Here is a 24,860-nt window from a genome sequence, read left to right on the forward strand (position 1 = left end):
CTCTTCCTTTGCAGTTCATGAATGGCACTGACTCATGGTAAAAGACTAGCATCTGGATCTCCCCCAGTGGCCTGTGCAGGACACTGATTCACAAGAACTGCTTGTTTCTTTACCCACAGTCCCTGAATGGTACTGACTCATGGGAGAAGGCTAGCATCTTCCCCCACCAGCCTGCAAATGATGCCAATTCTCTGGCAGGGCTTATTTCTTGGTGATATCTTGTTCTTTTCATCTGAAGTCCATGAATGATGCTGACCCATGGGGAAAAGCTGGCATCTGGCTGTCCCCGCAGCAGCCCCACATGATGCCAGCTCTCAGGGAGGGCTTGCTTCTTAGTTCCTTTCTTTCACAGTCCACAAATGGCACTTGTCATTTCTTTTTTTTTCTAAGAGATTATTTCTGATCTAATTTCCTCTATAACCTCATGGATTTATTTCTTTGCTTCACTTGCCAGCTTTTCAGAAATTTCAGGTGTATGACTTCTGCTATCTTCTATAGTGATATCTCCTGTACTTGTCCCAGATGGGCTGGTGGTTTGAGATTTCACTTTTTTGTGGAGTTTTTTTTTTGTCACTTTGATCTCTTGATTATTATTTGGTCTTTTTATCCAACTTGTCTTGACTGTCCATTTTGTTTCTTAGGATTCTACTGTGTGGCTGATGTTCACTCAGTTGCCGGGCCCCACAATATAGGGGAGGCACTGGTTCCCTGAATTACTCCTGTGGGACCAATTGGATGAGTCCTGGATTTTTCCTGGGCCAACTAGCCGAGAACTATTGATGTGAACCAACAATGATCATATTGTTATTGTGACTTCATACTCTTCTAGGATGCCAGACCCACCTGTTCATGATGTGCATCCCAGCCATGGCCCTACTGTGTCACTGGGTTCTTGTAATACCAGTCAGGTTCCTCAGGGTGGGGTAGGAGGGAGGAACCCTCACTCAAACTCCTGCTGGCCTGCCAAGGTCCTCCACATGTGAAGAGGACTCACCTGTGCCCTCACCTGCCTGAAGTCTTTAAGGTGGGAAAGGGGTCTCTTGAGACTCTTGCCAACCCACTGAAGTCCTCTGGTTGTGAGGAAGACTCATCCATGCTTTCACCTGTCCACTGAGGTCCTTGCATAGGGTGACAGGGTACCAATGCTCCTGCTGGCCCACTGAAGTCTTCTTGTGGGGGGAGAGGTTACTGATGCTTCTGCCATCCCACTGAGGTACTGCTGGTGGAAGGAGGTGTTGCTCTGGGTACTAAGGACCTCTGTGTGTGAGAGAGGGGTGATTGATGCTCCTGTTAACTGCTAAAGATCTCCAGGGGGATCACAGGTATAGCTTTAACAACAGAGTCAGTAGAGGGAGTCATGGGGTGGGAGAGAGTTTCAGATGAGGTGGGGAAGGTTGGTACCAGAGTCAAGTGATGGCTCCACTGGGAACTTTGGCCCTTCTTGCTTTCTTAAAATTGAATAAGACTCACTTGAAAATATAAGTCCCATTTTCTGTACCATTCATCCAATAATGATACCTAGGTTACCTCTGTGTCTTGGTTATTGCAAATTATGCTACAGTGAACATGAAAGTGCAGATGTGTTTTGGCTGACTGATCTCAGTTTCTTTGGGTATACACCAGAAATGAGACCGTTAACTTACATTTTTACCAACAGTGTACAGGAACTCCCTTCGTTCACATCTTCACTAGCCTAGCCTTGCTATTTTTTGTCTTTATCATAGCAGTCATTCTATAGTCTGTATTTGAAATTTTCTCTGGCGTTCCCACTACATAGGCTATTTTAAAATAATGAGTTCATAGAAAGAAAGAAGCATGCAGGGAGAAAGAGAAACAGAATAACAGAAATATAAAGAAGAGGAAAGGAGACAGGAACAGGAGAAGAAAGAGGGGCAGAAGAAAAGAGAAGGTAAAAGAGAATGACAGGTGAGCCTGAAAAACAGCAAAGGAATCAGAAAGAAAGAAAGAAAGAAAGAAAGAAAGAAAGAAAGAAAGAAAGAAAGAAAGAAAGAAAAATACAGACAAGGGAAGTGAAAACCAAACTTTGAAGCCTCTTATTCTAGAAATAACCAAGCCTGCAAAATGAAAACATGGCATAAAGGTGACTTATTGTCACACTGGTTCATGTATCACTTTTAAACCAATTTACAGTATGACTTTAGTAGTACTTAGCACATCTGTGTCTCTGTTTCTTCATCCATAAAACCAGGGAGTGCTATTCAGGATCAACTGTAGTCTTGGTATCTTGAGTGATATCAAGAGGGAGCTTACAGGTGTTTCCAAAACATATCAGGATGATAATAAAATGTTTAAGAATTAGGACAAATTGGACAATGTATTTCAGAAAGCTGAGTTCAATTCTCTCATTCCTACCTTCTCTATAAAAAATTCTAGAGCTCTCGGGCTAGCATTAATCAGTTGAAAGCTCTCCACATCCTTATAGCTGAGTATCCAGGAATGTGCTTTTCTATTTCATAAACATTCTTGTCCTTGACCCAAGACCCTGCAAGAACCCATCATCTACACATGATTGAATTTAATGGCCTCATGTATATGCATGAGATCATGGACATTGTTAACTAGATGCAGAGTGATCCCGTTCAAACTGCCTTCTCATAATAACTACTTACAGGGAACATTTTTGGGAGAGCCACTGTTGGGTCATAAAGATAAACTGTGGCCAAAATCATTTGGCCAATCTCTGGATTATGCAGAGATCAGAATCTAAAACATCATTTATGAAGAGAGAGAACTAGAGCCAAGAAGGACTCTCTCAAAGGTACAAAAACCAGTGGATGTGTGAGAATTGGACTCTGAGGTCTCCACAGCAAGAAAAGAAGGTCCACGAGAAATCTAAATCCAGCCACATACAGACTTGTAAGTTTCACAATAGTTATATTTTTGAAAAAGGTAAAAAGACTCAAGTATGATAATATATTTTATGGAAGGTGAAAAGAATCAAGTATTAATAATATATTTTATGGAAGTCATGATCTATTTTAATACATTATAAATACAAAAATATTGTTGATAAGATAATGTACTTTCTTTTCTGTTTTTTTTTTCCTTCAAAAATCAGTATCTTATTCTTACAACATAGGACAATTTGGACTTACCATAGTTCAAGAGCTTGAGTCACATGTGGCTGGTAGCCACCATATTGACTCTAAGAGAAAAAAGCCAGAGGAAGTGGGCAAATAGGAATTGGGGACACGTTCCTTTCTCTGTTAAAAAATTTGAAGTAGGTGAAGGCAGATTATGTGATTGATGTAATCTTATCTGTGTCCTAAGTTTTTGGAAAACAGAATTAGAGTGAATATTTTGCCTATTAAATTCTTCATAGTGGACTAAGATTATTATCATTCAACGATTATTTGTACTATCTATCTACTTGAAAACATATTCTCCTTATTTTAAGAAAAACAAAGCTCAGACTCAAATAGATGTCCTTGATGTCCTGTCATTTTTCCCTCTAAAAGCAGCGTAAATGCAATAAAAGAGGAATTTGTGGGGGAGGAAAGGGAGGACTTACATGAGATTTGTTTCAGGCGTTAAACCACTCACTAACAAGGAGCAAGGAATCAACATCTTGAAGACACCTAATATTCCAATGACCTTACCCCCATGAGCTCTTGTATTTCTCATAATAGCTTTTATTGTTGGATTATCTACTTTACAAAAGTAATCACTGAAAACTAGAATTCAGAGGGTGAAATGATTGAGACCATCCAGTTGCTATATGAGTGATGTGTGTGTTTTTTTTAATACCATTGTTTCTTACCACTCTACTGTAGTACTGCTGGTTTCAGAGAACCAGAGAGCAGAGCCTGTGTGATAAGCTGCTTCCTATGTCCCTGGTCAGTGCCTCACTACTCCCTGTGGTTGCTACTATCAATTTTCATTTTAGTTGATAGATATTGGTGCTCATGTCTTACGTCTGACTGTTGGAGGCAGAAATCATATCTGGTTCCTCTTGATGCTTTGCCATATTTTTTCTTATTGCTATTATAAATGTCCTTGTACAACTAATTTTTTAAAATTTTGTGGTCTTTTATCATTGACACATCTTTAGAAAATGAGATACTATGATCCTTGTTTAATAGCCAAACAAAATTTTTTGAAACATGTTGGTGTACTGGGTAAGACCGTAATAAATGGCTGAGGAATCAGGTCAAGTCCAATGGCAATCTTTTAAACATGTAGTTGAAGTATTAACTTTGGAGTAGACTTTGTTGTGCACAAAGAGAACTGTGAACGTTAAAGAGGTTTATGTTCTTGCTTCTTCAGTCAACCTAAGAGAGGTGCCAATTATTCACTTTGTTCATGAAAACTGATCAATCCTGTTGAGCCAAAGGCAGTGTGGTTAGTAACAATCACAGGTACAGTATTTTGCAGTTGATAAGCTTTAAGTTTAAGATTGCATTTAACACTGTCAAGACCTTACTTGCTCTGTGGGAAGGCATCTCCATGATAATATGGAAGTTTGATATGATGACTGAATGGCTCTTCATATTGCCTAATTTAGCCATGGTTCTTCATATTTGGGTGTTACCTTTTCATGCCTTGGCTTTCTCTCTATCAGACTAACAGTAGTGCATGCCTTACAAAGTTTTGTGATGATTAAGTAATAAATTTTAAAAGTGTTCAGAAATTCTCTTTGACCCATGTGTACTTCTACAGGATATAGTCCCCTAAAGAGTTAAGGCCACCCGTACTATAGCAATACATTCATACCCATATTTATAGCAGCACAACTCACAATAACTATGCCGTGGAAACAGAATGGATACATAACAACAGATGAATGGATCATGAAATTGTGGTGTATGTGTTCACAGTGGAATATTATTCAGCTATAAGGAAGAATTAAATTGTAATTTGCAGGAAAATAGGTATAACTTGAGACCATAATGTCAACTAAAAATATCAGATGCAAAAAACCAACTTTCACATGGTTTCTTTTACATGTGAGCCCCAAAATATAAATAAATGAAAGAGTAAAATAAAATAGAGACAATAGGAAAAAATACAGACATTTCAGAACTGGGAAAGAGAATGAAGGAAGGAAGACAGCAAAAGTAAGAAGATCAAAAATGATGAAGGTACTGTATCTTATATATATATATATATATATATATATATATATATATATGCCAATTCCTCAAAAACAGATACAAGTATTACATGTTGCTTATAATAATTTTTAAAATAGTAGCTACTAAGTAAATAAAAATAAAAATTGCAGTGTTCACAAATGTTCTTTCATACAGCAAGTGTTCAATAAATGTTAACCACTATCATTTATTGAGCACCAACCATATACCAAGAATTCTCCCCACAATGTATCATTTAATTCCTTAAAGTAATCCTAGGGATAGATTTCAATAACTCTACATAAAGAAAAGGAAAGTAAAGGCAAGCACAACTCAGAACATGTTCTAGAACACAGATAAGCCAGAAGTCATATCCAGGACATCTTTTGTCAAAGTCACCACCATTAATATGTTTAACTCTGTGGAAATTGGAAGGCTGAGATATGAAATATGTGTGTTTGGGCCCTTTTTTCTGCAGACGTCTTCCAGAATGACTGACAGGAGTAATGGAAACAAAAATGAGTAACGTTTATTATGCACATTTTATATGCCAGTATTTTGAGGTCTTTGTGTAAGTACTTGTTTCTTTCAGCTGCTATAACAAATTGTCATGTAACTGACTTAAAACATATATTTATTTATTCTCTTGCTGTTCTGTAAGTCACTGGGCTAAGAGCAACATGATGATAAGGCTGCATTCCTTTCGCAGGTTGTCAGAATGAAGCCATTTCCTGGCCTTTTCAAGTTTCTAGTTTGCCTGAATTTTTTCTTTGGCTCATAGTCACATCCAAACATAACTTTGACCTCTGCTTCATTGTCACACAATTTCTAAGTTCACTCTTATAAGGACTTCATGATGGCATGGGGTCCACCTAGATAGATAATCCAGAATTCCCTATCTATAGACACTTAAATTCATCATATCTGCAAAGTCCCTTTTACCTTGGAACCTAACACATTCAGAGGTCCAAGAAATACAGATGTGGACAGATTTCGTTAGGTTGGAAGGTTGGTATTTTTCTACTTTCTGAAGCATCTGTTTAGTATCTCATGGGAATATTCTGAGACAACAATAATGATCTCTCACTCTCCCCTTTTTTTCTCATCTTCTTCTTCTCTTCCTCCTCCTTTTCCTCCTTCTTCTCCCTCATCTCTATTCTAAAGATGAGGAATTGAGATTTAAAGCATGGATTAACTTTGTTTAGGTCAAAATTTATTTTTTGTTATTTTATTATTTTATTTTAGAGAAAGGATCTTGCTATGTAGTTCAGCTGGCACTGAACTTGCTATGTAGCCCAGGATGGCTTTGAACTCAGTAATCCCCCAGTTCTATGACTACAGGTATCCACCAACATACCAAGCCTAAGTCAAAATGTAATGAGAGGAAAGGGTTTAAAACCCAAACAGTCCAGCTCCAGAGTATTTGAAGCATTGTGATTTTCTGCAGTATGGATTTTAGTGTCTAGCTCAAAAGCAAATAAACAAGAAAGCATTGCTAATTGTACTTGAATCTTGAGGGGGAAAACGAACATGAAAGCTGATTGCTGAAGTAACTAAGGAGTGGCTATTGGGGTTTTATTGAGACAAGGATGTAAGTATGAATCCATAGTAAAGAATTTAGAGAAAGCGGAAAAAATCTATTTCTTTTCCATTTCCATAAGTAATAACTAGTATCTGTATCATACAACCTCCCTCTGCCACTGACAAAATGTTCCCTGTATTGGCCACATATATTATAAGGTTTCAAGATAGATTTTATTTTCTCCTTTCTTGACACTGGGAAAATTGTACCTACACTTGACTATAGTTTGCTCCAAGCCTATAACATTGTCTTTCCAAACAACCAACAAATAGTGACAAGTGGCAGGATGTCAGTTCTAACCACCCCATAATTCAGGGCAAAGGTGCCTCCCACTATTGAATGTGCCAGTGCACAAAGAATAACATAGTCCTTCCCTGAGTATTCCCACATGGATGTTAGGCTATTGAATCTTGCCTTACAGTTTACTAATTGTCTTGAACCATCACCAAAATATTTTCCATGACTTTATCCAAGAGATTTCATTAATTTTATAGATAATCAACTTATCTGTAGTCAGTTCATCATTTGAATAAAATTCTTCATGACACCATGAAGTAAGCCTTACACACACCTAGGGGCAAAATCATACCGGGTGAAGAGGAAAGCAAATTCAAAAGTCCTGTGACATAAACAAGCATATCTTGCAAAGAATCAATAAAAATCAATAAAAAGTCAATTTTAAAAATCCAATCCAAAAATGAAGCTAGGAAGCAAGGAAGGGAGAAGTAAGAAATGAGTTCTTAGGGGAAGGCTGGATGAAGGTGAAGGGTTTTGAGTTAATGAATTCCATTTTCCCCTCTTTAATCTGCTCAACAGTATTGGTTGTACTTGGAACATAAAGAAACAAGGTTCTACAGGGTGCAACTCCATCCATGTACCAAGTATCCCTCTGGCCTCACTCTTTGCTCACAACTTCAGTCTGCAAGTTCCTTGACCACATCTGAGCTGTTCCCATCTCATATCATTTTCACTTCTATTTCTGTCTGAATGAGTCCTCAACCCCACCCCCAGCTCCTCCAGCTCCTTCTCCACTCATCTTGGATTACACAGTATATAACTTTCTCAAGGACCCTTTCCTGACATCCCAATCATCAAAAATAACCATGTCCTAATGTTTCCTCTTCTCAGCCTCCACTGTCCTCCATCATAGCCATGATCATGACAAAGAGCTATAATGCTTATTTCTGTTTTTTTGTTTGTTTGTTTGTTTGTTTGTTTTGCCTTGTGTCTGTTTCCTTCATGGCCTCAGCTCCCTAAAGAAAGAGGCCATCCCTTCTTAACGTATTGCTATAAACTCATTGTCTAAGCCTCTACGGTGCATCATGTGTGATTAATGAATATTTGTTTCTAAATAAATGCTAAAAGTATGCAATAGGACAGACTTTATTAGTTGCCTTGTAAAAAATACACTCACATCTTGATACTTGGCTGGTTTGAACTTTGATGTATTTGGCACTCGACGTATTTTGACATGAAAAGTTTTTTCCAGAACTGATTATTTGCTTGGTACTCAACATGCTAGTATTTGGTGTTGAACATTTCATGACTCTATACCCTTTCCATCCAAAACAATTTGTTCTGTCTTCATCTTTTTAGTGCTCATCATGCCTTCCAGAGTCAATTAAAAATGAGTACCTAGGTATCACTGTAGATAGAAAAGGCAAAAGCCAAAGTCCAGGATATCAGCAAGGAGTCACAACAATAGTTAAAAGGAGAGATAGTGAAAAGCTCTCTTCAGTCAGCACCAGCAACAGCAGAGGAGAGGATGACTTCAGGAGTTATTCAGAAGGCAAAACTAACTGTATGTGATAATTGATAGAATCTCCACAGCAGAGGAAACAGAAAATTTTACAACTTAGATTGTTGGAAAGTCACATTGTACAATGGAAATAAATGAACTAATGAATGGTGGCATGCTTTAGAATATATATCAAAAGCCAAATCTTAGAACTAGAGGTGCTTGAGTGACACCATGACAGCTGTGTCTAGGTGGCAGGATTGAAAATACAATCCTCGGGCTGGGGATTTAGCTCAGCGGCATAAGCGCCTGCCTTGCAAGCAGGCAGTCGTGAGTTCGATCCCTGGTACTGATAAAAAGGAAAAAGACCAAAAAAAAAAAAAAGAAAAGAAAAGAAATTACAATCCTGACATTTGGTAGTGAGGTTTGGCTGGAAATGTCTATTAGCACACATAGAGTGCCAGGTTCAGCCTAGACATTGTACCACAGGCACAGTGGTTGGGAACCTGGTGTCTGGAGTCAAACTGGTGAAGGTCAGTTACTAACCACATCATGTTTGTGATCCTCTTTTGGGTTCTTATGCTTACTGCTCCTCATCCTATTCATGAGAATAATAATAGTACCCATTTCCTTAGGCTATTTTCTATCAGGATTTTAATGAATTTAAATATTTCAAGAGTTTTATGTTATTTCTTTATCATCACGTTAATACTATGGCAAGCTTGGTACATAGGATTAGCAATCCTGTGTTTTCAGCTAGTGAAGCTGAAGAATACAGAATTTAAGTAATGTTTCTGTCATTGCTCTACCAGTAAGTAGTAAAATTGGATTTTAACCTGGATCATTCAGCCTCCTCTGTCAAAGGATGGTCCAAATTCATAGTCTAAACAACCAGTCCAAGAGAATTAAAATTAGACAAAAAATGAGGCAGGATCCTTCAGGAGAAAACAAGCAAACTTGTTTGAGGCATGCTGTAGTGTTTAAGAGTAAAAGGTCTGAGGAAAAATGACAAAATAAATGCATAAGATTCTCCATATGTAACAGGAGAGCTAGGCACCGATAGACAAAAGAAGAAAAGTTGGGCAGAAGCTCTATGTCTTGCATGCTCAGTGTGCCATCCATGTATTGAAGGACCTGAACAATGGCTTTGAATTTTTAATTCTCCTTCAATTGTCTGGATTTGTTGCTGAGCTGGTGCCATATGATTCTTTCCCTGAACTGCTCTTACTTTTCCTTTAATAATTCATAAATCCTAATAATATATAACAGAAAAGTATTTTCACATCGCATTGAACCCTCATGACCATCCTGAGAAGTAGAAATTATCACCCTACACTCTGTATATGAAGAAATAAAGGCCTATACTGATAAAGTGGTTCTCTTTGGTGTAAACAGGCCTGCATTCACTCTGAGAGCTGTCACTTACCAACTGTGATCACTGGATAAGTTACTTCCCTCCCAAGGCTCAGTTTCTGTCCTAAGTAAACAGGAGATTAGCCTTTTTACTCCTTAGGTCATTAAAATGAACTCACAGCATGTGGCATACCATAGGAACTAAATAACTATGGACCAGGGATGGAATCAATTCTAAACTCTGACTGTTCGTTGCTTCTTAGACAGGCATGTTTGTGTATCATTGAAGAGAAGGTACAAAGGAAAATATAGTGAGTGGTTATCATGACTGGTGATAGTCACAAAGGTACTTTAATATCCAGCTAAGTAGAGCTGCATGATCCAAAAGGGAGATGTAAAGCTATTGTTAAGTTTCTGATGATGCATAGGCCATCAGCCATCTGAGAATCTAGATCCTGTTATTCCTCACTGTACAACTAACCCAGACCTCTCTGAACATTAGTTTTCTAATCTCTGAAATGGAGATTTTAAAAAGTCAATGGATTTATGAGAACCAATTGGAATAAAATGTGTTGAACATCTACCCTGGAATAAAGCAAGTGTTCAACAAAATCTTTGAATGCTTTCATCACACCTTTCTCTTGATGAAATACAGATATAAATATGGATATGCTGTTCTTTTCTGTGAAAATAAATTTTTAATGGACAGTTTAGGATAGAAATAAAAATAACATGCCTGTCCTTGAAACTGGAAGTTAATGAGAAGAAGAAAATGATCTGCTGGAGTAAAAGTTTTATCTTTCTTCAGTTCCGACAGAAAAAGCCAACCAAGATGACTCAATGGTCCAGTTATCTGTTGGGATGGATGACCTTTCTCCTCTATTTCTATGAGACAAGTGGACGTAAGTATAATGGAAAATAATGGGGAGGATTTAGAGACTGGAAAAGAATGAAAAGGCCAAAGTCAAGATCACATGGCTGAAGCCATGTGGAGAGGGAATGGTTTAGCAGAAATCTCAGACAGGCCTGGGATTTAGAACGTGGGTCTGCTGCATTTTCTAGCTGTGATCTTGGTCAAGCAATGTAATCTCTTTGAAGTTCATTCCCTCTCTGTAAAGTGAAAATAATGACCTTTGCCTCCTGTGGCTATTTCAAATACTTAATAAAATAATGAATGCAAGTGTCTTTCACAATGCTCAACAAATGTCTTTCACAATGGGGAAAAGTAAGTATGTTGACTGAAAAGAGAAATATGAAATTAATTCTAGTAGGCTGAACCCTCAGACTCTAACTTGGACATCCTAGTTATAATTTTAATGTATGTAGGAGTCTAAACTATCTATCAAAGACTACAATAAGCACGGACATAGGACACAGAGAAACTTTGATTCTACAGTTCCATCAAATCACAGTGAGACATTTTCTACAATGAAAATCCTATTCAACCTGAAAAGTTCTGCTCCCTTGCATAAGACTCAAAAAATACATCTGCATGCACTTTGTTTCTTTGATGATCATATTCTTTATTACAGAGACTCCTAATCAAGGTCACTAGATGAATTTTAGGGTGTATGAAACCCTGAATTTGTATTTTTAAAATATGCATACTAGCAGGATAGTGAGAACAATTATTATAACAAACGCCAAGCTATCAGCAGTGTACTACACGCACACAAACACAAACACACACAATCCTTTTCTTGCTCATTGTTACATTTTGGACGTCAGGTGACCCCCAAAGTCCAAGTGTTAAAAGCTTAGTCCTCAGCCTATAGTGCTAGTGGGAGATGGCAGAACCCTTGAGAGTTAGGCCCTAGAAAGAAGTTCTCTTGTCACTGTGAGCATGGCCTTAAAGGGGATCATGGGACCCCAGGTATTTCCTCACCCTCTTTCACCTCCTGGCCTTGAGATGAGTGGATTTGCTCTGTCTCCTCCTGCCAGGATGAGCTTCCTTACCATAGGACAAAAGCCAATAGAGCCCACCAACCAGGAACTGAAGCTTCTGAGCCCAAACAAACCTTTTCTCTTCATCAGCTGCTTATCTCAGGCATTTGTTATAATAAGAAAAAACAAACTAAGCCTGGGATAGGGGTGGGAGACTTGGTCAGCCAGCAGTGTTCCATGTGGTGACTCGGGTGTCTACACCCCTTCCGTAGTAGGGTCCACCAACCCCTAGGATCTCAGGTTCCCTGAGGATTCTTTACCTTAGCTGAGAGGAAAAGGTGTAAGAATCTACAGGATCTTGGGGAAGAGTGTTTTTTGTGGGAGAAATAGGGCAATGATGGTATTTGTTTGCTTGTTTTGTTTTTTTTTTTGACCAGGCTAGGCAGTAACACACATCACTTCCTCCCACTTCCATAATCCAAAACACATGTGATGCTTAGCTGCATGCAAGTCTGGAAAATGTAATCCAGCAGTGCATTTGGGAGGAAAATGAAACTGATTTTGGTGGACACAAAGCCTTCGTAACTACAAGGGCATATTTAGCTAATATCTTTCTAGAGAAAACTTCTGAGTTCTCAAATAACTAAGTCCATTAACCTAAAAGACCAAGAACCAACTATTTATTCAGATAAGGAGAAAGATACTTAGTGGGATGTAAGGTTTCCTAGTTACGATCTTGTTTGACCTTACTTCCCTAAACCCACACCGACATTCCTGTAGGTAAACTTGATATCCCCAAGTCTCCTCTAACACATTTCACCAGATTTACCCATTTCCTGTGTGACCCCTAAGTTCCAGGCACTGTATTTGGACCAGAAATGCAGTTATAAATAAAATCCACTTCCTCTATTCAGGGAGTTCACAGCAAACAGAAATTTAGATACATAAACTAGTAATCTTTTAAGTTGGTAAATGCATGCATAGAGATTAGCATTGACTATTCTTTTGTGTGGGAGGCGGTAGTGGGGATTGAACTCAGGGCCTTGTGCATGCTAGGCAAATGCTCTATCACTGAGCTACATCATCCCCAGCCTAGCTCATAACTATTTGACACATGAGGAACAGTATTGATGCAGGGAGCAGAAATAGAAATAGAGTAAAGGTGTCAAGCATAGAATGAAGCATGTGACCAAAACACCAAAGGTCAGAGAGAGCAGAAGGAAAGGTCAAAGAAATGTTAATCAGAGGGTGAAAACAGGCAGGTCAGCAGGATGCAGATTGTGGGAGATTGTAACTCAGTTAAGAAGATTAGGCCATCTGTTGGATTACTTTGCAGATGGCTAATAGCATTCATTATGTGTTGATTCTAACAACTCCCACAGATAACCTTAATTCTACATGCAGCCCGCATCCCTCTCACTCAACACAGTATCTCACATATCCAGTGGTGTCCATGATTGTGCAGAAAGCATTGACAATGATGATGATAATGATGATGTTCAGGTTGATGGATGATGACCATGATCATCTTGACAGCCTAAATTATTTCAGGATCAGTGATGTTTCATATGTTTTTCTAAGCACCCTTCTTGATTTGAATTGGCTTAAAATTGCAAAAACATGACTCAACATTTCTGAGATCCAGAGGTGAGAAATGATGTGTTACATCCTACACAGTAGGGTCAACCTACTGTCAAGGGTGGAAGTGGAAATCAGCGTTTTCCACTCCATGCAATTTATCCCTTTGACCCATGATGGCCCTGTCACATAATGCAAAGTAAAAACTGAATGCAGAAAAAGGGATGAGGCAATGTGTAATTGTTATTGTAAAAAAGAGAGGAAAACAAAGTGCTCTAAAGGATACAACTGCAAGTGTGTTTAGGTGTGTAAGATAGATGACCATATTACTAAGTTTTTGTTGGATAAATGAACACAACGGTTTGCAGTCTCCCTGTTTGAATGTCCACTTCGTATGCTTTAATTTTGTAACTTGAACAACTATTTCTAAGATGACAATATGTAATCTATTAACTAGTGATTTCTTACTATTTATTTTTTGAAATTCTGTATTATTTATATCCCTTTACTGTTTTATTTTGTTTTGGTTTTTTCTTTAAATAAAATTTAAAAAAAAAGAAAAATGGATGGGGCAACTAGACTATGCAGCTTAAAGACAGAGATCACATCTTGCTCACCTGTAGTCACAGAATATCTGGGACCTGGTCAAGATCACCAGCTGTATCAAGGTGTACAGCGAGAGGATAAAATAAGAAAGAGACAAATTTAGTAATACACAATACATGATGAGTGACTGGGAAGTTAATCCCTCCAGATGAACCAAGAGAACAACAGTACACGCCAACCACTATTCATTGGGTATTGACAGTAATAGGCGAGGCTAGCAGAAGATTCAAAATTGGCAAAAGACTCAGAGATCTATGACTCAATGGTCACGTATAATCTTGTGATGACTGAAAAGGGCAGAGATGAAATTATACTGAGATGAATCTTGCCCTGGAGTGCTTATATAATTTAGTGGTTTAAATTTTAGTCTTATTAGATGGGAGAGGATGGCTCATCCATAAAGAGTTCATGGGAAATCTCAAATGTGTGATACCAATAATCCCAAGCCTCCATTTGTCCGATAGGGAAGTATGTAAAATTAGCCATTGTGAACTTGTGGCCACCAACAGTAGAAAACTAACCATTGTAACCACCCCACAGTGTCAATGACTTACCTCAACAGAAATTCAGGTTCATGTGAATGTTCAGCGGAAAAAAATCTTCTGCTGGGATCCAGAGAACAAGTTCCTTCTCTTTTGTCTTTACCACGTGCTGGAGCCTCAGTCTTCTTTGTCTATTTATCTTTCTCAGTTTCCCCACTTCAGCCCTATTGACATTTGGAGCCAAATGAGTCTCTTCTGGGAATTTTTCTGGGCATATTAGGGTGATGAATAATACCCTGGCCAAGTGGTAGATTCTAGACACACAGCTGCCAGTCCCTTTCTATCACCAGTGGTAACAGCCAAAAAATGTCTCTATCAATGTCCACAGTGTCCTGGGGATGATCATTGCCCCTTCCTTTCTATTGAAAATCACTGCCCACTATTCAACTGGCAAACAGGAAAGAAAAATAGCACAGAAGATTGCTCAGGACTACTTTTGAACCAGGAAATGACAAACACCATCTTCATCCACAATCCATCACTCATGCAGAAAGCACTTAGCAAAGTTCCTTACTCAGAGACTCCTGGTTGTGACTTAGAGGAAGGAAGGAAAGGACAAAAATAAAGGAGATAAGGACAAGAAGGAAGCTGTGATCCTGGACTAGCAGATGAGAAAACTGAGTTTTGTTCTACTGTAATTAAAACAAAAGTATTAACATTAAATTATTTCTTTTGTTGTACAAGTATGAATTCATGTAATGAGAAGTTGGGGCTAGAATAGCATTTCTTAAGATACATTTTAAGGAATATTAGTCTCTAGTGCTATTGAGTAATAAAAAATAGGAAATATTCATTTACTCTATCCTTCAGTTCTCATATTAATCTCCTCTGATGAGTTTCTACCTCAATGAGAAACCTGTTTTATTTGGTGTAGAATTTGATAAAATTGCTTTTTTCCTGTCAGCTTTTACCCTTCTTTCTCCACTACTATGAGCAAGTGGGTATTCTAGGTCTTGTGAATATATTGAGTAAAAGACAAAGTCTGTATTTTGTTTTTACACTAAAATATAAAAAATCCAATGCTATGTTTCCTGATCTGAACACATCCGAGTACCACTCTCCTTATATACTTCCACATTTTCTCGCCAACACTATTACTTACTCAAAAAATTCTTTAAATTTTCTCATTGTGCTTCACTTTAATAAATTCTTTCAAGAAGATTTATGCAAGGTTTGTAATGCAAAAAAGCATTACTACTGACCATACACAAGAATTGTGAATAAAAGTAAATTCTATGAAAAAACCCATGACTTAACTTCTCTGGATACTGTTGTTCAAATGCAGCTTTGAGCCTGAGTGTTACTCCCTTTTTTACTAAAAAGGGAAATTATTAAGTATTAGAAATGTGGTAAAGAAACACCAGCATTAAATTGAAGTTTTCTGTACAATTAGAAGTATTGAAAACAACATTGAAAAAGAAGTTTGTACCAGTATGCTTCAAAATTCGTGTGTCTCTGCACTGACTAACATGATCTTATAATCTGCCCTAACACATCTTGTGTAGGACTTATGGTGCCCATTGATGGTGCCCATTGATGATGCCCCTTGTACATGCTGACACGCAGAGGCCTAGGGAATAGTATGTCTTAGCTGCCTTCATTATATGTGAAACTTCACCGGTGCATTTTTTTAGTCAGGGTCTCTCTATGTAGTTCATGATAGCCTTGAACTCATTTTGTAGCCCAGGCTGGCTTGGAACCCTTATGATCCTCCTGTCTCAGCCTCCTGAGTGCTAGGATTATAGATGTGTACCAGCATGCCCAGCTTTCCCCATTACTCTTGATGCAAATATAAACTGGACAGGCACTTACATGGCATCATGAAGTCTGATGCTTAGCTTAAGTATATTAGCCTTCCAACTATCAGAGAACTTCAATAGGACTACTCCTACACCTTACCCTAGACAGAACAGCTTATGAGCAATAGACATAAGCTGTGACATTCAAGATCACCACAGCCACATTTTTGTTGTAACCTCACATGGTGGAAGAGGCAAACTGACTTTCTTAGGTTCTTCTTCTTCCTCTTCTTCTTCTTCTTCTTCTTCTTCTTCTTCTTCTTCTTCTTCTTCTTCTTCTTCTTCTTCTTCTTCTTCTTCTTCTTCTTCTTCTTCTTCTTCTTCTTCTTCTTCTTCTTTATTCTTCTTGTTCTTCTACTTCTTCTTTTTCTTCTTTCTCCTCCTCCTCCTATTCTTCATTTGTTTAAATAAAACCTTTAGTTGCAAACATGAAGGCTCTGATGCCATGATGTAATCACTCCCAAATGCCCCCCCGACCTTGTAATATTGCCACCTTAGCTGTCAAGTGCTATGCCAAAAGATATTTAGAAGGCCAGGGGTGCTGGGAGTAAAATAATTTACCAATAGTCAAGGAATATAGAAAAAGCAAAAGTTTTTTTCAGATCAGAGGACACTCTCAAGAGGGCCAGCAGGTGGGTTTCTAAGAAAGGAATCTCACTGTTAGGAGTAAGAGACTGGGAATTTTTGTTTTGGAGAGGTTGAAAATGTGGGGCAGGGACTGAGTTAGTAAATACAGATATCTCAGAAATGAATTTTTCAGGGTATCTTATTCCTTGTTAGCCTTTTAAATACACTTAACATAGTAAACTAAAGTTGCACGTCAGGCTCACAAACTAGTGAGGCTTTTTGCTTACGGCTCACAAAAGTCTTTTCAGACTTAGAAAAGAAGGTATGTATGCTTTAATTTTAGAGGAAAAGATGAGCATTAACTCAGCAGGAGGAATGAATAGTTCTTGTGTTTATTTTGTATTGCACATTTATAATATATAATGACCACATTCACTGTGGGAAATTTGTACACGAATATAATACCTCTTAATTATTTTTTTCTTTCCTCCCTCTCCCCAACACTTCTTCTCATTCCCACTTGTAAGAAACTTTATTTTCATTTTTCTTCCTGTGCTGTTTTTAGCAAATGGTAGTAGAGTGTCTTGTGATGACCTGCACATGCTGAGGAGGATTGTGTCAGCAGAGAAATTTACATGCTCAGAATTTTAACAGGGTTTCCACAGGGTTTAACAAGGGGTAGGGGAACATAGACCAAACCAAGATGCATCTCATCCATTGTGACTTATCCCTCCTGCTTTGTTCTTCCATCCTTCAGAGCTGAACGAAAACTGTGTTTTTCCTTTTATCTACAAGGGATCTATTTACTTCACTTGCACCAAAATCAATAGCTTCCTGCCTTGGTGTTCGACCAGAGCGGTTTATGATGGCAGGTGGAAGTACTGTCTGATAGAAGGTGAGTGACAGAACACTACAGACTGGGGAGCTTACAGTGTTTCTATTTGTGTTAATTAATTTATAATATATGTAACTGCTTTATTAATTAATTTTAAATTTATTTTTACATGTGGACTACAAGAAGATACCAACATCCAGATAAATTTATTTTCACTGGCTTTTTAAAAGTACCACTAGCATTTTTCATCAATCATGATTTTGACTTTATCTCTTGGTCATAAATCAAACAACATTCTTAGATCCTTATAGATCTGTTGGTGGTCTAATTATTTATTTCAAGACACTACATAAAGTGTGTTAGATATGCTTGCTTTGTAGGTGTGAACATTCTTGGTTGAGCTTGGGAGCCCTATTGGAGAAGTTATGTGGGGGAGGAGACATGGAGAAGGCTTTACCAAAAGCTTGATGAAATGTGTGCAAAAAAATCTCTTCCAAACTATTTGTGCTCACTTTGATTGTTGACTGATGGATAGATGGTGAACTGACTCTTTGCTGTGAATAGCTACACGAAGTTAGGCTGCTCATGAACTCTGTTCTGTACAGATTATCCACGATGTGTCTTCCCCTTCATCTTTCGTGGAAAGACCCGTAACAGCTGCATCTCAGACGGCAGCCTCACAGGAAAGATGTGGTGCTCAGTCACATCCAGCTTTGATGAGAAGCAGCAGTGGAAATACTGTGAGATGAATGGTGAGCCATGGGAGGCAGGAGGGCAGGGTGGTGGGAAGGGAGGTACGCAGCCACTGTCATCAAGTGGGGATGTGGACAACTCAGGGAAGCCCTTCTAGGGAACAGGCATGTTCTCAAAGACAACATCACAACAACCACAAGTGGTACTTTCCAAGATCACCTTCCCCAAGGCCTCAAAGCCAGCATAACAGACCAGGAATCCTGCCAACTGAATATATAGGATGTAGTCCTGATTTTTTTTGAGTACTTGTGTTTCAAGAATTGAAAAAAAAAAAGTAAGGGGAGTTACAACTTAGACATAACCAGCTTCACCCATTGACAGATCATCCCTGAATTTTAATGCTTTTTAACACCTAATCTTAATTCTACACTTAGTCCTAAAATTTTAAGGACCAACATTCATTCAGTGGCTTCTGTGGGCTAGATTCTGATTCAAGAGCTTTGCATACAGTATCCTGTTGAGTCTTTCCAAGGCAGTTCTTTCCCAACCCATTCCATTCAATAAATGGTCCGAGTAAAATTAAGTCTTTCCCATGATTGTATTCCTAGGCTATGCTGGAGTTAGAACTTGAATTCAAGTCCACACAGCTCCAAAACCCATGCTCTCTCATTAAGCATTGTTGCTTCCAAAGAGATAAAAATGTGTGAAAGGTCTTTGTCCATGGCCATACAATTCTTAATTACATTCTTCGCTTGGCATAAAAAAAGTGCTAATCCCTTATCAAACCTTGATTTTATCCTATTTAGCTCTAGGCATCCCTTGCTTGTGTCCCTAATGCTAAACTTATTCTTAAATCCTACATAATCTTGTGCTAATACTTCTACTCTTGGCTCTAAATTCCACTATTAACTCTCTCATTGCCACCATTTTAACACTGAAACAAACCTGTACAATGAGACACTAAAGCTGACCTCACAGAGGACTATTTCCTCCCTCTGGGACCTACTTCCTAAAGTTGGTACCACCTCCCCAGAGCACCATTGGGTGGCATACAAGCTTTTGGGACCTGGATACTCCAGGTACAAACTGTAACACCAAAGTAAGGGAGTTACAACTTAGACATAATTAATGGAATACCAAAGCAAAGAGGGAAAAGCCTGGCAATGAGTGAGGTCTGGGGATCTGGCAGGTCTGGTGAGTCTTTCAATGTGATGTGATGTAAACTGGATAAGGTTCACAACAGAGTGGTATAGGGTTGGTGACAATGATGAACTAAGGAGAAGAATTCAAAGAGTCATGTAAAGATCTGCCAAAACTACAATCTACTGAAAAGTTTAGCAGTCTGATCATTTTTACTTTATGAATTGATTATCATGTGAAAACCATCTCACATCTGTTAGACTGACTTATCAAAAACATAAAAGATAACAAACATTGGCGTAAATGTGGAGAAAAGAAGACCCTTGGGTACTGCTGATGAGAATGGAACTTTGTGTAGCCATCATGGAAAGTAGTATGGAAACTAAAAGCAGATCAATTGTATGACCCAGTAATCCTACTTCTAAGTATATTTTTAAAGACAATGAAATCATCATATGGAAGATACAGCTTCACTCCTGTATTCATTGCATCATTATTCACAATAAATAAGGTAAAGAAATAACCAACATGCCCATCACAGATACATGAAGCTTTAAAAGTAATATATAGAAGTTAAAACACCATTTAGCCTTTAAAAAGCAGAATGTGCTATTACTTGTCACAACATGAACCTAGTGAACTTCAACTAAGTAAAATAAGCTACATACAATGTTTATTTAAAACACTTTTCAGGAAGTTTCCAGAATGGACAACAAAGCTATTTGCAACTCTTATCTTCCCTTGCAAGTACTCTTGAGATCCGTAGAGTTAGCTTGATGAAGATCATGAAACCGTAAGGTCCTATTAATGCAGACAGTAAGCTACGTGGGTGTTGATTATTCTGGTTCTCACTTAATCATGATGCTACTTGGAGCATTCAGTGTGATGTTACCCTTCATGAAATAAAGTTCAGGGCATTTTGTGTGTGTGTGTGTGTGTGTGTGTGTGTGTGTTAAATGGAAGCCCTTTACATCTCCTCCTCTTAACCTGTCAACTTTCCATGATCATTTTCAGAGTACGGAGGAAATTCTTTCAGCAAGCCCTGCATCTTCCCCTCCAAGTACAGAAATAGCGTGATCTCAGAATGCCTTGAGGATAACAGCAACAAGCTCTGGTGCCCAACCACAGAGGACATGGATAAAGATGGAAAGTGGAGCTTCTGTGCAGACACCAGTAATTTGAGGGAGGGGACTGGGTGGGCATGAGTGGATTCTTCCATTTAATTGCTTAGAAAACATCACATGCAGCCCTCTTGTCTCCCAGGCACTGTGCTGGGTGCTGGAAATGGGGGCAGGAGTGAAACAGACAGAGTTCCGCTCTCATAAATCTGAGAGACAAACAGTGCTAAAGGGAAAGGTGCCAAAATAAAAATTTCAAAATCTTATACATCTCTCTGACCAATACAGAGTAAACAATGGTTAAGGTTTTGAAAAATTATCAATGAAGACATAGAAAAGAAGCACGAAAAGCCAATTTGAAGGGAGGTTAAAAAATTGCTGATCTGGAAAACATTGCTAAATTAGATATGAGATCCACTGATGTCTAAAGAGAAATTTGAGCAATTTGAGCCTTTGAGCAATCTTATCTACCAGGTAGAAGTTATCTGCAAAGTTATTTTGTGTTATCCACAGCACAAAAATGATTCACAACCTGTTGGTCCTCTACAAGTTATATCTAACAGCTAAATGGCTGGGCCTCTAGCTCACAGCAAACAGTAGGGCTGCAATTATACTTTCCCTTGAGGAAGGGTTTGCACACTTGCTCACACCACTGAGGCAAATCTGGATGAATTCTTGTATATTTATAGTTCCCAGCCTAAGACAACAATGGTCAGAGGAAAGCAAAGGAAGGATAATACTTTGTGACAGATTAGCACATATGAAATTCAAACTCCAGCACCTGTCAGAAGATTTACCAGAACATGGCAGGGTTATGGAGCACCATGGTTACTGTGCACCTACAGCAGCAGAGTTAAGTAGCTGTGATGGGCACTGTATGGTGCACAGATCCAAAAATATCTACAGGAAAATTGTGTTGACTCTGAATCAGAATATCAAGTGGCTTTTAGGGACTTCTTAGATGATGTTCAAGGAGGACTTTAAAATTTAATGTGACAATGTTATGACTCTTTAAGATTTAGATAATTTTTTGTTAAAAGAAGATTGTGAATCTAGATTTGGCAAGGTGATCAGAGAAGACCTCAAGAGAATAAAAAAGGCGACAAAACAAAAGAAAACAAAACTGTAAACTCTCGGAAAGTGTGTTCACTATTCTGTGTTTGGGCGATGGTTAGCAGGACCTGTTTTGGTTCCATTTCACCCAGGATGAGATTTTCCTCTTGTGCCCCATTTCTTAAGGTTAGTCAGGTCTCCAGCCCTTGTTCCAGTCTCCAGCTTCTGTGTATCTGGAGCTGTTTTATCCTCTGTGACTATTCACCTGGAAGCGAGTCAATTACAATGAAGATACAGCTTGTTATACTTAGTCACAGTAGTTATCCACAGCACATATATATAAAGTCTCTGCGAACACAGTAGTTATAATTTACAAATCACTGCTCCTTTGGGGGAATATAGGATTAGGTTCCTACCAGCCTCTGGTCACAGTTTGTCAGCCAGTCAAGGAATGACTTCAGTTCAGAGGTATTTCTGTTCAAAGACATCTTATTTAATTGATTCATTCACAATGAATTCCCAGGTACCAACACTGTTATTCATGCCCAAACTCACACCAACAGCACTTCCACAAGTGCCCAGAAGTCACTTATTTTGTATTTTCTCCATAAAGCACATCTCAGCCTTCCCATGTGTGCTAACACTGGTAAACATTTCGACAGTAAGCTTGGGGGTCATTATAAGAAATGACATTGCCAGCAAAAACTAAAATTAGAAAAATATGGTACTGGCCCATGGAAAAGGCACTCATCCACAGTATGGGACCAGAAACAAGCAGGCAGCATCACCTCCCTTGACTTCAGCTGAGAACAGATCCATCAGGGGACTCAAATTCCCCATTATGGTGTGTGCCTACAAAGTCTGCAGAAGTACTGTGAATATTCACAGTACTTCTGTGAAATTTGAGATTTCAAATACATTTTACTGAGTAGGTAAATTTGTAAGTACAAAATCCATGAAAAATTAAGGTCCATTGAAATTTGCTCCATATGTGCCTCTACTCCACTCCCTAGTCCTCCTGGTGGCACAAGATTCTCCTCTTTTTTTTTTCCAAAGATCTCAGTCTGCAGTTCTTCCCTATTCTCTCCCATCACCCTTTCTTAAGTCTCAGACTCAGATAATTCATAAGGAAGGAAATCCAGGTAATGAAATTTTCCTAACATAATTTGGGGTCAAAATTTACTCCTCCAATAGAAGCCTCTGGGCTAAGCCCAAACAGTACAGTCCCTGCAGTGCACATCTGATTTTGAACCTAGGATGGGCTCTGATGCCCAAGCCCCAAGTACAGTGTAATCATCTCAGAAATTACCTGTTTTATCCATTTTCTCTCTCTAGGACTTTCCTCATCTGGTCCTGGTTTTCCCTGCCACTTTCCATTCAACTATAAAAACAAGAATTATTTTAACTGCACCAACAAAGGATCGAAAAATAACCTCACATGGTGTGCAACTTCTTACAACTATGACCAGGATCACACCTGGGTATACTGCTGATGCTAAGGTGAGAGCCAAGACCAAAATAGGGTGCACCCTTGATGTGCAGATGACAGAGGTAGCACACCTGGATGTGTCACGGATAAGAAGGTGAGATTTGTTCTTTCCAGTATGTCTGATCAACTGAGGTTTCCAGCAAGGTGCACTCTGCTTTCCAAAAATAAGGTCAGGTAGTTGAAAGGATAGAACAGCTTCTCAAACTGAAAGGCTGGAGGGAATTAGGATTTTCCTGGAAAGCAGGAGAGCATCAAGAGGATGTTAAAAACTTTTTCAAACATTGAAAAATATCATTCCAAATTGCAGACATGAGAAGCTTTAGATACGAAAGATTAGAAAAACAGAATTTTTCAAACAGAAGATGGTATAAAAACGGGATTAATCCGGACTTCCTGGTCCTGAGAAAGAATGGCATCATGTTGCTAATCTGTTACTTATCATTGGGTAGTAGATTAAGGAAAAGGTGTAGGTTCAATTTGCTTCTTTCAGCTTTTGGGCTCCGTCCTCAATCTTAGCCCATAAATCACCCCCCACCTCCAAGGACTAAATCTATCTGTCCTTTTCTTCCAGCCTTTTCCTTCTAGCTCTTCTCTTCTCTTAGGTTATCTCCAGTATTCTCCAACCTACAGAAAATATTCCTAGACCTCCCAGGCAGATCAACTGACCTAATCACCCTAGAACTTCTAGAATCTAGATGCAAAGAGAAAGCCTTTTCATTGTTGTGTGGACAAAACACCACTACTTCCTTTTCCATGCTTATGGCAAACATCAATAATTGATTCAAGAATCTGGTTCCCTCTGAGGCCAGATGCAAATGTTTATTGTATTGTTACTGATGTTATTCTTCTGCTCCTCTTCTTACTTCCCCTCTTCCTCCTTCCACTGTCTTTATAGCAAGACCACCTATTTGCAGGTCTGTCTCCCTCCTCTGTTGTCACAAAGGTGAGGTCCGTGGTTCACTGGGGGGGGGGGTGGTACCTAACTGCTTCCTCTTACTTCTAATTGTGTCTTCATATCAATACAGACTCACCACTTGTGTATGTAATGCTAGACATGGAATAGGGGGCCTCGCAATAAAAAAAGACAAGTGCTTTACCACAGTTAACATCCCTGGCCTTTTTTATTTTGAGACCAAGTATCACTGTGTAGCCCAAGCTGGTCTCAAATTCCTGCCTCAGGCTCCCAGATAGCAGAAATTAGAGGTGCAGGGCAGCACACCTGTAACAAAATTATCTGTACTGAAAATACTGTAATTTTGAGCTAACACATATTTAGTCCTTGAACTTTGATATTGAATTGCTTTTTCAGGGAGAAGAAAAACATCTTCAGAGGAAGACTGCCACATTGAGGCTGGAATCCTGTCTATCTTTTGCATTGCACCTTCAAAACCTACAAAATCACTCTTAGAAATACCACACACTTAGTTCTTCAGTCTTTACTGAAGATCAGAGGGAAAATGTGGCCTAATCACCAATAAAGGTGTCCTAAATCAACCTAGGGGCTGCCTTTCTGCCTTCTTGAATGAGAGTTATGGTGGATACGTGGGAAAGGAAGAGGTGGTGGCTAGGTACCTGAGTCTTACGATGGAAGCTCAGATTCTCATCCCAAGTACCTTCAGAAGTAATCACAGCCGGTTAGTTCTTTCTGGGAAATCACAGATTCAAGCAAAGCAGTCGTAGGTACCTATCAATAATAAACTATCACATAAATGGTGGGTAGAGAACTTATTGTAAGAGTGCCCCAATTATTCTTTATTCCTGCTGTGGAAGACATTAATAGCTGATTACAG

At 38.7% G+C, this 24,860-nt stretch overlaps 1 protein-coding gene across 1 annotated transcript; it reads left to right on the plus strand.

The window, feature by feature from the left end:
* The first annotated feature begins 2,637 nt into the window (after positions 1-2,637).
* Positions 2,638-24,564, plus strand: LOC100730399 (epididymal sperm-binding protein 1). Its single transcript, XM_003461344.5, has 7 exons — positions 2,638-2,877; positions 10,575-10,668; positions 17,500-17,637; positions 18,183-18,329; positions 20,425-20,583; positions 22,917-23,081; positions 24,380-24,564. The coding sequence occupies exons 2-6, from the start codon at positions 10,599-10,601 to the stop codon at positions 23,072-23,074; spliced, it is 672 nt and encodes a 223-aa protein (XP_003461392.1). The 5' UTR covers positions 2,638-2,877; positions 10,575-10,598; the 3' UTR covers positions 23,075-23,081; positions 24,380-24,564.
* Positions 24,565-24,860: the final 296 nt, after the last annotated feature.

Source organism: Cavia porcellus, unplaced genomic scaffold (assembly GCF_034190915.1).
Source record: "Cavia porcellus strain 051 isolate PalLab524CR breed Dunkin Hartley unplaced genomic scaffold, mCavPor4.1 scaffold_7, whole genome shotgun sequence".
NCBI lineage: Eukaryota > Metazoa > Chordata > Mammalia > Rodentia > Caviidae > Cavia > Cavia porcellus.

Excerpts from the sequence above, each read along its gene's own strand:
- LOC100730399 (XM_003461344.5), top strand. The coding sequence starts at position 10,599 with ATGACTCAATGGTCCAGTTATCTGTTGGGATGGATGACCTTTCTCCTC. Across the intron at positions 17,638-18,182 it reads GAAGTACTGTCTGATAGAAG|ATTATCCACGATGTGTCTTC; the intron begins GTGAGTGACAGA and ends TGTTCTGTACAG. Across the intron at positions 20,584-22,916 it reads GAGCTTCTGTGCAGACACCA|GACTTTCCTCATCTGGTCCT; the intron begins GTAATTTGAGGG and ends TTCTCTCTCTAG.